The sequence below is a fragment of the Budorcas taxicolor genome, chromosome X, assembly GCF_023091745.1.
Source record: "Budorcas taxicolor isolate Tak-1 chromosome X, Takin1.1, whole genome shotgun sequence".
Classification (NCBI taxonomy): Eukaryota; Metazoa; Chordata; class Mammalia; order Artiodactyla; family Bovidae; genus Budorcas; species Budorcas taxicolor.
Window position 1 is genome coordinate 139,063,122 of NC_068935.1, and position 14,491 is coordinate 139,077,612.

General features: G+C 56.9%; 1 protein-coding gene across 2 annotated transcripts in view; it reads right to left on the reverse strand.

The window, feature by feature from the left end:
- Positions 1 to 14,491, reverse strand: part of PPP2R3B (protein phosphatase 2 regulatory subunit B''beta) — a 36,443-nt gene that overhangs the window by 19,802 nt on the left and 2,150 nt on the right. For both annotated transcript variants that reach the window (XM_052663150.1, XM_052663149.1), the window contains exon 2: positions 9,215 to 9,400. In XM_052663150.1, the coding sequence (XP_052519110.1) occupies positions 9,215 to 9,400 (186 nt within the window). The remainder of the gene's footprint in view (positions 1 to 9,214; positions 9,401 to 14,491) is intronic.

The following is a 14,491-nucleotide window of genomic DNA, read 5'->3' on the forward strand; positions in this document are numbered from 1 at the left end:
GACCTCAGCATGCATACACGTACACACACACACACTCACCCCAGTGAGGCTGAAAACTGCAGACACCGCTCGCTAGACGTGCCCAAGGCACAGGTACGCCGGAAGACAGCTTTGTACTTCATGTAAAATTAAACATACTGTCAGCAGATGACCCAGGAATTCAACAGAGGCATTCCTTACCTCAGACAGATGCAAAGCTGTCGCTGGAATCCCGGGAATGCAAACGTACACAGCGGCTATATTCACGAGACAGCACTGGGAACGACCAAACATTCATGCACCGGTAAACACACACGGAGGGACGCGCGTGCACAGGATGCCACTCGGCAGTAAACACTGGGGACAAATCCCACAGCTGTGCCCAGAAACCAGAGACAGCCCCCACAGGTCCCCCTGTGACATTCCTGACCAAGCAAAACAGCGGCAGCAGAAGGGCTGGGAGTGAGGGAGCACGGGGCCCGGGTCAAATGCCGCCTGGAAGAGCAGACACACAGAAACCATACGGGCCCCAGACGGCTGCGCAGCGGAGGGGCAGAGTGCCGCCGCCAAGACACAGAGGCCAGCCCAGCTGCCCTCAGAGGAGCCGGGCGCAGAGGCCCGTCCTGCCCCACGGACCCCTGCACGCAGCACCACAAGGTGCGGCACACGCCCCAGCCAGGCCCTTGGGCCCGACCACGAATCGGGGAGTGCAGGAAGCTGGCCAGCAACACGGGGAGGGACCTGGAGCAAGAGGGGCACACGAGGCAGCCTGGGGAGGCTGGTGTTCCCGCTGTGATTCAGCCACTAACTCCTGTCCGGCCCTCCGCAACCCCACGGGCTGCAGCCTGCTGAACTCCTCTGTCCGTGGAAGTCTCCAGGCAAGAATGCTGCAGAGGGCTGCCATTTCCTCCTTCAGGGCTTCTTGCCAACCCAGGGATCTAACCCACGTCTCCTGCACTGGCAGGCGGGTTCTTTAACACCAAGCCACCTGGGAAGCCTTTAGCGTTCCCTATATAAGTCTAAAAATAGAATTACCGTGTCATCCAACAGTCCCACTCCTGACCATGATATCTGGAAAAGATGAGCACTGAAATTCAAAAAGATACATGCACCCCAGCGTTCCCAGCAGCACTATTTATAATAGTGAAGAGATGGATCCACAGGGGCGAACATTTAGATTGTGGAAAACTGTATACCTACGATGGGGAAATCTTACTCCGTGTCCATTATACCTCAATAAAGCTGACTGAAAAACAAAATTAATTGATTCAAGAATCTAAGAAAAACTGACAATAGACAAATGTGTAAGAAAGCGATGAAGATGTGAGCAGAGCCTGATGACACAGGTAAGCAAAAGACGGCAGTACGCCACAAAGCTGACGGACGCCTATCCAAGAAAAGAGAAGTAAAGCTCTAGCATCAGTCGTCAAAATAAATAACCCTGCAGAGAAAAACGGTCACATGTGCAGATTTGACATTCTTGTATTAGAAGAATCAATACTGTCAAAATGACTATAATGCCCAAGGTAATCTATACATTCGGTGCAACTGCTATCAAATTAACTGGTGGCATTTTTCACAGAACTAGAACAAAAGCTTTAAAAATCTGTATGGAGACACAGAAGACCCCAAATAGGCAAAGCAATCTTGAGAATAAAAAACAGCTGGAGGAGTCATGGCGCCTGGCTCCAGGCTGCACTGCAGAGCTCCGTCACCAAACTCGTATTTGCTGTTCAGTCGCTCAGTCGTGTCCGACTCTTCGCGACCCCATGGACCATAGCCCACCAGACTCCTCTGTCCATGGGATTTCCCAGGCAAGAATACGGGAGTGGGCTGCCAAACCCTACTCCATGGGATCTTCCCAACTCGCGGATCGAACCCAACTCTCCTGCATTGAAGGTGTTTCCTTTACCACTAGCGCCATCCAGGAAGCCCCAAATAAATAAACACACATATTTTTACATCCAATCAAAATACAGTCAGAAGAGCTCTGGAGAATGAAATGGAAACCCACTGCAGTATTCTTGCCTGGAAAAGTTCACGGACCGAGGAGCCTGGCTGGCTACAGTCCATGGGACGGCACAGAGCTGGGCACAACTGCACAACCAACTTCACTACTGCCAGAGAACTTCACCCCACAGGCCACAACTGAGACCTGGCACAATCAAATAAACAGTAAACATAAAATAAAGTGGCCCGCAGAGCCAAGCAGGCATATCTCGGAAGAAAACAGTACAGATGGCCAACAAGCACGTGGAAAGACGCTTGACGTCACTGACTGCCAAAGAAAGGCAAATCTAAACTGCAGTGAGGGGCTGCTTCACACTGGTCAGGACAGCACTCCATCCCGGTCACGAAAAAGTCTACAAGCAATAAATGCTGGAGAGGCGGAGACAAGGTACCCTCCTACACTGCTGGTGGGAATGTAAGGTGGTGCAGTCACTATGGAGAACAGGATGGGGGGTTCTCAAAAAGACAAAAACGGAACTAGAACATGACCCAGCGATCCCACTCCCACGATACGACCCAGCGATCCCACTCCAACAATATGACCCAGCGATCCCACTCCCAGGATATGACCCAGCGACCCCACTCCTGAGCATATATCTGAAAAGATGAAATTCTAATTCAAGAAGACACACGCACCCTAGTGTTCACTGCAGCTCTATTTACAACAGCCAAGAAATGGAAGCAACTAAATGTCCACGGACAGATGGATGGATACAGAGATGTGGAACACATGCACGACGGGGCGTCCGTGGCATATAAGAAAGAATGAAGAGACGCCGTTTGTAGCAGCACGGATGGGCCTAGGGATCACCATCCTAAGTGAAGTAAGCCAGACAGATGAAGACAGAGATCACATGATATGACTGATATGTGGAGCCAGAAAAAAGGGTACACAAGGGCTTATCTATGAAACAGAAACAGACTCACAGACAGAGAACAAGCTTGTGGCTACCAAAGGGGAAGGGATGAAATGGGAGCTTGTGATTAACATACACACACTACTAACATATGAATAGGTAATCAACAAGGACCTACTGTATAGAGCACAGGGAACCCTACTCAGCATTGTGTCATAATCTAAATGGGAAAAGCATCTGAAAAAGAATGGACGCCTGTCTAAGTGTGACTGATTTACTTCGCTATACATGTAACACTAACACACCACTGGAGGTCAACTCTTTGCTGTTCAGTTGCCCAGTCACACCCAACTCTGCAATCCCATGAACTGCAGGCCTCCTTCTCCTTCACCATCTCCCAGAGTGTGCCCAAGTTCACGTCCACTGAGTCGGTCATGCCATCCAGCCATCTCATCCTCTGTCGTCCCCTTCTCCTCCTGCCCTCAATCTTTCCCAGCATCAACATCTTTTCTAATAAGTTGGCTCTTCACATCAGGTGGCCAAAGTATTGGAGTTTCAGCTTCAGCATCAGTCCTTCCAATGAATATTCAGGACTGATTTCCCTTAGTATTGACTGCCTTGATCCCCTGGCTGTTCAAGGGACTCTCAAGAGTCTTCTCCAACACCACAGTTCAAAAGCATCAATTCTTTGGTGCTCAGCCTTCTTTATGGTCCAACTCTCATATCCATACATGACTACTGGGAAAACCACAGCTCTGACTGGATGGACTTTTGTCGGCAAAGTAGCGTGTCTGTGTTTTAGTTTGCTGTCTAGGTCTGTCTTAGTTTTTCTTCCAAGGAGCAGGCGTCTTTAAATTTCAAGGCTGCACTCACTGTCCACAGTGATTTTGGAGTCCAAGAAAATAAAGTCTGTTACTGTTTCCATTGACAGAAAATAAATAAATAAGATAGAGATTTAAAAAAAAAAAAAAATAGACCAAGAGCTGATTCTCTGAAAGTGTACACAAAAGTGACCAACCTTTGCCCAGGCTCATCAAGAAGAGAGAGCAAATCCAAATAAACAAAATAAGAAATGAAAAAGGAAAAATATCAACCAGTATCACAGAAATAAAAAAATCCGTAAGAGAACACTGTGAAGAATTATATGCCAAGCAATCCAACGCCAGGCTTCCGTCCTCAACCATCCCCGCTCAGCAGCTCAGGCGATCCGGCTCTGTGACCCCGTGGCCTGCAGCGCGCCCCTCCACCATCTCCGCTCAGCAGCTCAGCCGTGTCTGGCTCTCTGCCGCCTCCTGGCCTGCAGCGCGCCAGGCTTCCGTCCTCCACCATCCCCGCTCAGCAGCTCAGCCGTGTCCGGCTCTGCGACCCCATGGCCTGCTGCGCGTCAGGCTTCCGTCCTCCACCATCTCCCAGAGCTTGCTCAAATGTCCACTGAGTCGGTAATGCCATCCAACCATCTCATCCTCTGTTGTCCCCTTCTCCTCCCACCTTCAAAACATTGTGGTACTGACACAGAAACAGACACTTGGATCAAGGGCCTGCAACAGAGAATCCAGAAATAAACCCACAAGTATGCTCAATTATGCTTTGACCAAGGAGGCAAGAATATACAATGGAGAAAAGAAGACAAATTCTTCAGCAAGTGGTGCTGGGAAAGTTGGAGAGATGCGTATAAATCAATGAAGTTAGAACACACCCTCATGGCACCCACAAAAATAAGCTCAAAATGGCTTAAGGACGTAAACCTGTGACATGATGCCATAAAACTCCCAGTAGAGAACACAGGCACCACACGTTTTCTTAGGTCAGTCTCCCAAGGCAACAGGAATAAAAGCAGAAATAAACAAGCGGGACCTAATCAAGCTCACAGGCTCCTACTCAGCAAAGGAACAAAAGACAACCCACAGAACAGGACAAAATGTTTGCAAACGATATGGCTGACAAAGGACTGATTTCCAAAATGGACAAGTACCTCACACAACTCCACAACAAAACAATTGAAAAATGGGCCAAACGTCTAAATAGACATTTCTGCAAAGAAGACATACAGATGGCCAATGGACACATAGAAATATGCTCAACACTGGTAATTATTAGAGAAATGCAAATCCAAACTACAATGAGGTACCAGCTCACATCGCTCAGAATGGACATCACTGAAAAGGTCTACAAGTAGCCAGTGCTAGAGAGTGTGTACAGAGACGGGAACCCTCCTACACTGTTGGTGAGGACATGAATCGGTGCAGTCACGATGGACAAGTTTGCAGGTTCCTCAAAAAACTAAGAACAGAGCTGCCGTATGATCCAGCAATCGCACTCCTGGGCAGATACCCAGAAAAAACTGTAATTCAGAAACACACTCGCAGCCCAGCATTGAGGGCAGCACTGTTCACAACGCCAAGCCATGGAAGCACCTGAACGTCATCACAGATGGACAGACAGAGAGGTGGACAGACACGGTGGAGCCCTGCTGGGCCACAAAGAGCGCTGCGATGCCGTTGGCGGCAACACGGACGGATGAGAGGTGATCACACTGAGAGGTGGACAGACACGGTGAGCCCTGTTGGGCCACAAAGAGCGCTGCGATGCCGTTGGCGGCAACACGGACGGATGAGAGGTGATCACACTGAGAGGTGGACAGACACGGTGAGCCCTGCTGGGCCACAAAGAGCGCTGCGATGCCGTTGGCGGCAACACGGACAGATGAGAGGTGATCACACTGACAGAGAGGTGGACAGACACGGTGAGCCCTGCTGGGCCACAAAGAGCGCTGCGATGCCATTGGCGGCAACACGGACGGATGAGAGGTGATCACACTGAGTGAGGTCAGCCAGCCAGAGACAAGCACCCAATGGTGTCATTCATATAAGGAAGCTAAAATATGGCACAGACGAACTTCTCTGAGAAGCAGAGACTCACAGACACAGAGGTCAGACTTGCGGCTGCCGGGACGGGGGAGGGGGTGTGGGTGGAGAGGGATGGACAGGGAGTCTGAGATCCACAGATGCAGACTGTTTTATACATATACATATATACACGCGATGGACACACAACAACGTCCTACTGCACGGCAGAGGGAACTGCGTGCAACATCCCGTGCGAGGCCATAATGGGGAATGCACGCATCTGTACAATGCACGCTGCTGCGCAGCAGAAGCTATCACAGCATTGCAACTCGACTCCAATTCTACGCTTAAAAAGGTGAAAGGAACCACCCAGAAAACGGGAGGAAATATTCACACGGTATATGTATCCGACAAGGGGTTGTACCTAGACTACAAAGAATGCTTATGAGTCAACAGCAAAATGACAGACCTCAGCTGAAAACCAGTCAACGGATCTGAAGAGACACTGTCAGACAGATTATATAGAAATGGCTAACAAGCACGTGAACAGTCTCAGCATCAGTCAGAAAGGAAAGCGGTACTCGCTTCAGCCGTATCTGACTCTGTGATCGCAGGGACTGTAGCCCGCCAGGCTCCTCTGTTCAGGGAACTCTCCAGGCGAGCACACTGGAACGGGTTGCCATTCCCTTCTGCAGGGGATATGCCTGAGCAGGTCTTCTGCACGGGCTCCGTACCATCTGAGCTACCGGGGAAGCCCACAGTCAGGAGGAAATGCAGCTCAAAACCACAGGGAGGCAAGCACTGCCCTCACCCCGGGAGGGCTGGTCCTCAATCAGAGACACAGCAAGTGCTGGGAGAAACGGGAACACGCCGGAACCCTCACACAGCACAGGTGGGAAAGTGTGGAAAAGAGTCCTGAGGTTCCTCAGAAAGGGGAACAGCGCCACTGTCTGAAGCAGCCATTCCACTCCCTGGGCCTCGACCCAAGAGAAATGCAAGCACGCCCACCTGCACAGACCCGAAGCACAGGAGCGCCCACAGCACCATCGCGCACAAGGGCCACCGGGCAGGGCCGCCCGAGCGTCCGTGAAGAGCACAGCCGCCCGAGCGCTCCTGAAGGGCAGAGCCGCCCGAGCGTCCGTGAAGGGCAGAGCCGCCCGAGCGTCCGTGAAGGGCAGAGCCGCCCGAGCGCTCCTGAAGGGCAGAGCCGCCCGAGCGCTCCTGAAGGGCAGAGCCGCCCGAGCGCTCCTGAAGGGCAGAGCCGCCCGAGTATTCCTGAAGGAGAAGCATGGAAAGGAATGGTAAAAGGAGGGCAGCTCGGACACAGGCCACACTGTGGATGGACCCTGAACACACGACGTTCAGTGAGAGATGCAAACACAGAAGGACACACAGCGTCTGATTCCACTGATAGGCAATGTCCAGGACAGGCAAATCTACGGAGATAGGAAGCGGATTCATGGTTGCAGGGACTGGGGGAGGGGAGTGGGTGGGTACATGGATGGATGGGTAGGGGGTTGGATGGATAGACAGATGAATGGCTGGATGGGTGGACAGATGGATGAATGGATAAGTGTGTGCATGGGTGAGTGGGTGGCTGGCTGGCTGGATGACTGAATAGATGGGTGGTTGGGTGATGAATGGACAGATGGATGGATAAATGGGTGGATAATGCATGGATGGGTGATGGATGAATGGATGGATGGATGATGAATGGGTGGATGGATGGGTAGATGGATAGATGACGGATGGATGGATGGATGGATGCATGGATGGATGCATGGATAGATGGGTGGATGGATGGATGGATGGATGAGTGGGTGGGTGGATGGACGGATGGATGGGTGCATGGATGGATAGATGGATGGATGGATGGATGGGTGCATGGATGGATAGGTAGATGGGTGGGTGGGTGGGTGGATAGATGGGTGGATGGGTGGGTGGATGGGTAGGTGGATGAGTGAGTGGGTGGGTGGGTGGATGGATGGATGGGTGCATGGATGGATGGATGGGTGCGTGGATGGATGGATGACTGAATAGATGGGTGGTTGGGTGATGAATGGATGGATGATGGAGAGATGGCTGGATGGACAGATGGATGGATGATGGATGCATGGTTGGGTGGGGAGATAGATGGGTAGATGGACTGACAGGTGGATAGATGGGTGGATGGATGATGGATGGATGGGTGGGTGGGTAGATAGGTGGCTGGGTGGGTAGGTGGGTGGATGGATAGATGGATGGATGGATGGGTAGGTGGATGGATAGATGGATGGAGAGATGGATGAATGGATAAACACAGTGTGGCCCGTGCACACACTGGAAGACAACTCAGTGAATGAAGAGGTGGGAAGCTCTGACACAGGCTACCGCATGGATGGACCCTGAGCAGAGGGTGCTCAGTGAGAGAAGCAAGCACAGAAGGACACACAGCGGGTGGTTCCATTTACACAAAGAGTTAGGAAGAGGCAAACCCACAGACACTGAGGGCAGACTAGTGGTTTCCTAGGGACGTGGGGGAAGGGGAGGGGCAATGGCAACCACGGGGTACAAGGTTTCTTTCTCGGGTGATAAGAGCTCACTGTAGAGACGGCTGCACGCCTCTGAGAATACACTGAGAATGGCCAAGCTGTACACTTTCAATGGTGAATTGTGGGGCACGTGGATTCCATCTCAAGAAAGCTTTTGGAAAAAGAGAAAAAGGCAACTGCTGAAAACTGAAGGCAGAAGGGGAGCACGTGGAGTCACTCAGCACACAGTCCAGCAGAACTTTTCAGGACGTGCACGACAGACAGAGAGTTAGCAGCCGGGACCAAGAGAAAGAGATCTTACAGGAGCAGCAGGGGCGATGGGGAAGAGGAGGGGGGGGGGGGGTGGAGGGGAGGGAGGGGAGGGGAGAGGAGGGGGGAAGAAGAGGGCAGGCGGAGGCGCAGGGAGGGGGAGAGGAGAGGAGGAGAGGAGGGGGGCGGAGGGGAGGGGAGGAGGAGCCTGGGGGGCTGCGGTCCACGGGGTCATAAGCAGCCGGACACGACTGAGTGACGGACACACACAGTGAGACAGCAAGGGGGCACAGGGACCCCGGGCCCCTTACAACAGCCAGCCGGCCACTAGGGACGGCCGAGGGCACCGTGTCGCGTTCCTGTAAGAGCCGGAGCAGACACCAGAACGACTGGGCGTCCACACGGAGGATCCAGAGCCGCACTCTCCATGATGAGTACCTCGGTCACACTCAGGGTCAGTCTAGAATCACACACGCGGCACGTGGACTGTGGACACGCATCCCTTGGACAGGAGACATGCGGGAAGGCCTGAGCTGAGCCCGTGGGGAGGGTCCCTCAAAGATCACGAGGCCCCGGGGAACGGCACGCAGGCCGTCTGTGTCCTCCAATAGCGAGACCAGAGCTCAGCACGAGCCCTCTACGCCTCAGGCTCCAAGGACTACAGAGAGCAGACGCAGAAGCCGAGCTCTCAGCCTGCCCACGCCCGAAGGAGGACCCCCCACGTGCCCGCGGGGACACCCACCTTGGCCACGCGGCCCATGTCCTCCATGGTGGCCCTCTCGTGCGGGAACTGGGCGAAGGTCCTCTCGATCTTGGCGATGACGGCGTCCACGTTCACCGTGTCCTGCGGGCGGCCGCGGGGGAAGTAGAAAGTGGGGATGCTCCGGCTCGCGGCGGGAGGTAGGGGCTCCTCCTTCCTCGTCTGGACCTGAGGAGGACAACAGTGAGGGCCTGGGCGCGCGGGCGCCTCCTGGGGACCCGCGCTCAGTGAGGGCCTGGGCACCTCCTCAGGACCCGCGCTCAGTGAGGGCCTGGGCACGCGGGCGCCTCCTCGGGACCCGTGCTCAGTGAGGGCCTGGGCACGTGGGCGCCTCCTGGGGATTCACACTCAGGGCCTGGGCACGTGGGCATCTCCGGGGGACTCACACTCAGTGAGGGCCTGGGCACGTGGGCACCTCCTCGGGACCCACGCTCAGTGAGGGCCTGGGCACGTGGGCGCCTCCTCGGGACCCACGCTCAGTGAGGGCCTGGGCACGTGGGCGCCTCCTGGGGATTCACACTCAGGGCCTGGGCACGTGGGCATCTCCGGGGGACTCATACTCAGTGAGGGCCTGGGCACGTGGGCACCTCCTCGGGACCCACGCTCAGTGAGGGCCTGGGCACGTGGGCACCTCCTGGGTATTCACACTCAGTGAGGGCCTGGGCATGTGGGCGCCTCCTCGGGACCCACGCTCAGTGAGGGCCTGGGCACGTGGGCGCCTCCTGGGGATTCACACTCAGGGCCTGGGCACGTGGGCATCTCCGGGGGACTCACACTCAGTGAGGGCCTGGGCACGTGGGCACCTCCTCGGGACCCACGCTCAGTGAGGGCCTGGGCACGTGGGCACCTCCTGGAGATTCACACTCAGTGAGGGCCTGGGCACATGGGCGCCTCCTGGGGATTCACACTCATTGAGGTCCTGGGAACGTGGGCATCTCCTCTGGACCCACACTCATTGAGGTCCTGGGAACGCGGGCACCTCCTGGGGATTCACACTCAGTGAGGGCCTGGGCATGTGGGCACCTCCTGGGGATTCACACTCAGTGAGGGCCTGGGCATGTGGGCGCCTCCTGGGGATTCACACTCAGTGAGGGCCTGGGCACGTGGGCACCTCCTCGGAGCCACACTCAGTGAGGACCTGGGCATGTGACCAGCTCCTCCCTCTATTTTCATGATGGGAGGCAGGTCTGATCCACAGCTCCCCCGACCCCAAGCCCACTTGACCCACTGTTGACCAGGCACCCAGACCATCACTGCAGGCTGACTGCAGACACGGGAGGTCACACAGCCCACATGCAGCGCCACACGTGGCCCCTGGCCTGGTCCACACTGCCCCGCCTCCCTGATCCTGCTTCGGCTCTGGCCCCCTGGACAGGACGGCTGACGGCCCAGGCTGCTGAGAGAACCTTCCCCGTGTCCTGCGGGAGGTCAAAGGAGGCGCGGCGGGCTGTCCCTTGGTGGCAGGTGGCACCTGTGACCACTTGTGCCCACACCCGCCCTGCCCCGTGGAGGTTTCAGCCACAGCCAGCACAGCGCTCAGGAGACACAGGGCCCCAGGGCTCTGCCTCCCAGCACGGGCAGCAGCGGGCACTACACAGGAGCCAACAGCATGCTCTCAGCCGCAGCTGATGTCAGCCAGGCATCTCCTGACGCACCTACCACTGGGTGGCGTGGAGTATCCACCCGGTGCCTCACCGGGTGGCCTGTGGGCAGGCGCAGTGGCCCGCTGGCCCTTCCAGGGCCGGGGGGCTGGGAAGGGTCACACCTGGGGAGGCACAGAGCAATAGGGCCCCGGTCACCCCAGGTCACGGAGTCACCAGGACCCAGGACAGCCTCCCGTCAGACCCCATCCCCTTCAGAGGCCCTGTCACCCCAGGTCACAGGGTCACCAGGACGCAGGACAGCCTCCCGTCAGGCGCCATCCCCTTCAGAGGCCCTGTCACCCCGGGTCACGGGGTCATCAGGACCCAGGACACACCCTCCCATCAGAGACCTCAGGAGCCCGTGAGCCCCCAACACACCTAGACACAGGAGGAGAAAGCCAGAAGACCCAAAGGCAGCCAGCAGGTGCTTAAACGCAGCCCAGGCCCGGGAAACAAGACAGGTGAGGGGAAATCTTCAAAGAAACAAACAGCAGGAAGTCCATCCAGCTCTCAACAGAAGAACAGAGCCTAGAAGCCAGAGGAAGACAGAGCCCACCTCGTCCCCTTCTACCTGTGAGAAGGTGGCTGTCACATGACGTGAACACTGAGCCACTTTTAGACCCGAAAAGAACAGAAAGCCAGAGTGAGCATGCGACAGACACCTGGCCCAGGCGACGCTGAGGCGTGCACGTCAGTGGGGAGCAAAGCGCCCCCAGATGGAAAGTCTGAAGTACAAGACGGGGCGGGGGGCGGGGAGAGCAGTGCCTACCTGGCTAACTCACACGCATCCACCAGAGAAGTCAGTCGTAAGAGCACCGGTTTACTTCTTTCTGAAAACTCCCAAGAAGATGACAGCATAAAATGCAAGGGAGATAGAATGGAAGTGTGTGAAGAGTTTTGAGCTGGATGATAAAGACATGGATTAACTCAGTTCCTACAAAAATGACACTGTCAGCTGAGCAGTGACCTGGTGGGAAGCACTCCAAAGGGAAACAGATTTTTCAAAGAGAGGCGGCAAAGGAGAGCACACAGAGAAATACAAAATAAAGCAGAATGGATTCCAAGTCATAACAGATGTAAGTGAACTGAATGTTCCAGTTAAGAATACAAAGGGCAGAGACCTTCCCTGGTGGCTCAGTGGAGAAGAATCCGCCTGCCAACGCAGGAGAGGTGGGTTCAATGCCTGGTCCAAGAAGATCGCACACACTAAAGAACAGCTAAGCCGGTGCACCACCACTACTGAGCCTGGGCTCCAGAATCCGGGAGCCACAGCTACTGAGCCCAACTCCCCACCTGCCCCAAGAGCCTGCGCCCCACCACAGGAGCGTCCCCGCCATGAGAAGGCTGCACATCCCACGTAGAGAGCCCGTGCCCCGCCGCAGGCGCGTCCCCGCCATGAGACGGCTGCACAACTCAAGGAGAGAGCAGCCCCTGGTCACCAAAACTAGAGAAAAGGTCACGCAGCAACAAGACCCAGCACAGTCAAAAGTAAACTCAGGTCAAGGGAACTTTAGAAACAGAAAGCTCAAACAGAAGAAAAAAAGTAAGATTTATTTATAAGACACACGCGTAAGGTCTCGGGACACAACAGCTGAAACTTAAGTGGAAAGAGATACAGCGGCCAGCAGCGATGGAAAGAAGGCGGGCACCGCTGTGTTCATGCCCGGAGAGTGGGCTGGGGGCCTGGACTTCCAGAGGGAGGATCGGGACACCGCGCTGGGGTCCACCACGGGCCGCGCCGCCAACCCCGAGCTGACCGCTGCCCCGGCGTGGCCTCAGCGCCCACCAAGCCCCGGAGCCGGGAAGTGCGGCGCGGGCAGGCAGGGCCGGGAAACAGAAGCGCCGGGTGCGGACACGGGAGATTCACAGAGTCATCTCTGGGCCATAAATAGCGCGGCCGGCACAGCTGCGGGACAGGCGCCCTTCGCCAACACACACACACACACACACACACACACACACACACACACACACACACACACACACACACACACACACACACACACACACACACACACACACACACACACACACACACACACACACACACACACACACACACACACACGGGCTCCCAAGTGGGGCTGGGCCCCCTAAGCAGCCCGCAGAGCAGGGGCGGGACAGGCGCCCTTCGCCAACACACACACACACACACACACACACACACACACACACACACACACACACACACACACACACACACACACACACACACACACACACACACACACACACACACACACACACACACACACACACACACACACACACACACGGGCTCCCAAGTGGGGCTGGGCCCCCTAAGCAGCCCGCAGAGCAGGGGCGGGACAGGCGCCCTTCGCCAACACACACACACACACACACACACACACACACACACACACACACACACACACACACACACACACACACACACACACACACACACACACACACACACACACACACACACACACACACACACACACACACACACGGGCTCCCAAGTGGGGCTGGGCCCCCTAAGCAGCCCGCAGAGCAGGGGCGCCGGCCGCGCCCCGCCCGCGCCCCCGCCCTCCCTGTCTCCGGGCGCCGCGGCCGTCAGCGCGGCCCCTGCGCCCGGCGGCAACTTCTGTGGCGGTGCGGACACCCGCGCTCCCTGACTCATCGCGACTGCGGAGACCGAGACGTCCGCGGCCCTCGGGACACGCGCAGCCGGCGGCCCCGAACAGGACTGAGGACACGGCCTCGTGGAGAAGAGGGGCGTCCCTGTGCGGCGGCAGCGGCCGCACCACGGACAGTGCCCGCCTTCGGAGCAGCCCGGCGCCCCCTCCCGGCACGACTTCTCCGAGCGCGTCCTCAGCCGGTCGGCGTCTCCGCGGACGGAGGGCGCGCGCCGGGCCGGCGGGGATGACCATGGGTCTAAGCACCCAGGAGGGGCGCGGGGCGAGCGGATGGTGGACCGGGGACAGGGCCAGACGCGGGGCGCAGCCGGCACGGGCCCCATCGGAGCGGAGACCCGGGTGTGGGGACACAGGCGGCCGAGGCACCCTACGGAGGCCGGCGCCAGGCTGGGAGGCCCTGCAGGCCGGAGCTTCTCCTCCTCCGAGCCTGGGAACCCTCCCCACCGGCTGGCGAGGCTGGGGAGGGCCAACTAGGACCTCAAAAGGCCCACCGATGGACACGCAAACGGTCCAAGTATAGGCAGAGGCGCCAAAATGAAGATGAGGCCGTGTGGGACCCTGGGCAGAGGGCTGTGCGGCCCACGGAGCCGGGAGGCAGGGCTGGGGTGTAGAGCTGGGGAGCAGCCCAAGGGCCCAAGTCCACGGGCTCCGGGACCGGGGGGACCATGTCTGACCCCCAGGTCCCCGGAGTGCGGATCAAGGGGGCACACTCAGGGGCACCCCGCACAATGATGTGACCCCCCCAGGGTCTGACACGGGCGGAGTCTGCAGGTTAGGCTGTCAGCAGGGAGGGGAGGGGAGCCGGGACTGTCACGGCGCCGCGGTCTCCCCTCCGTGGGGCCCCTGCGTCCACCTGAAGGGCCCACAGGGAAACTGGACGGGTGAGAACGGGACCAGAACCAGGGATGGGCGGAGGGGAGCGGGGGAGCCCGTCCTGCGGCGTGCCACACCCC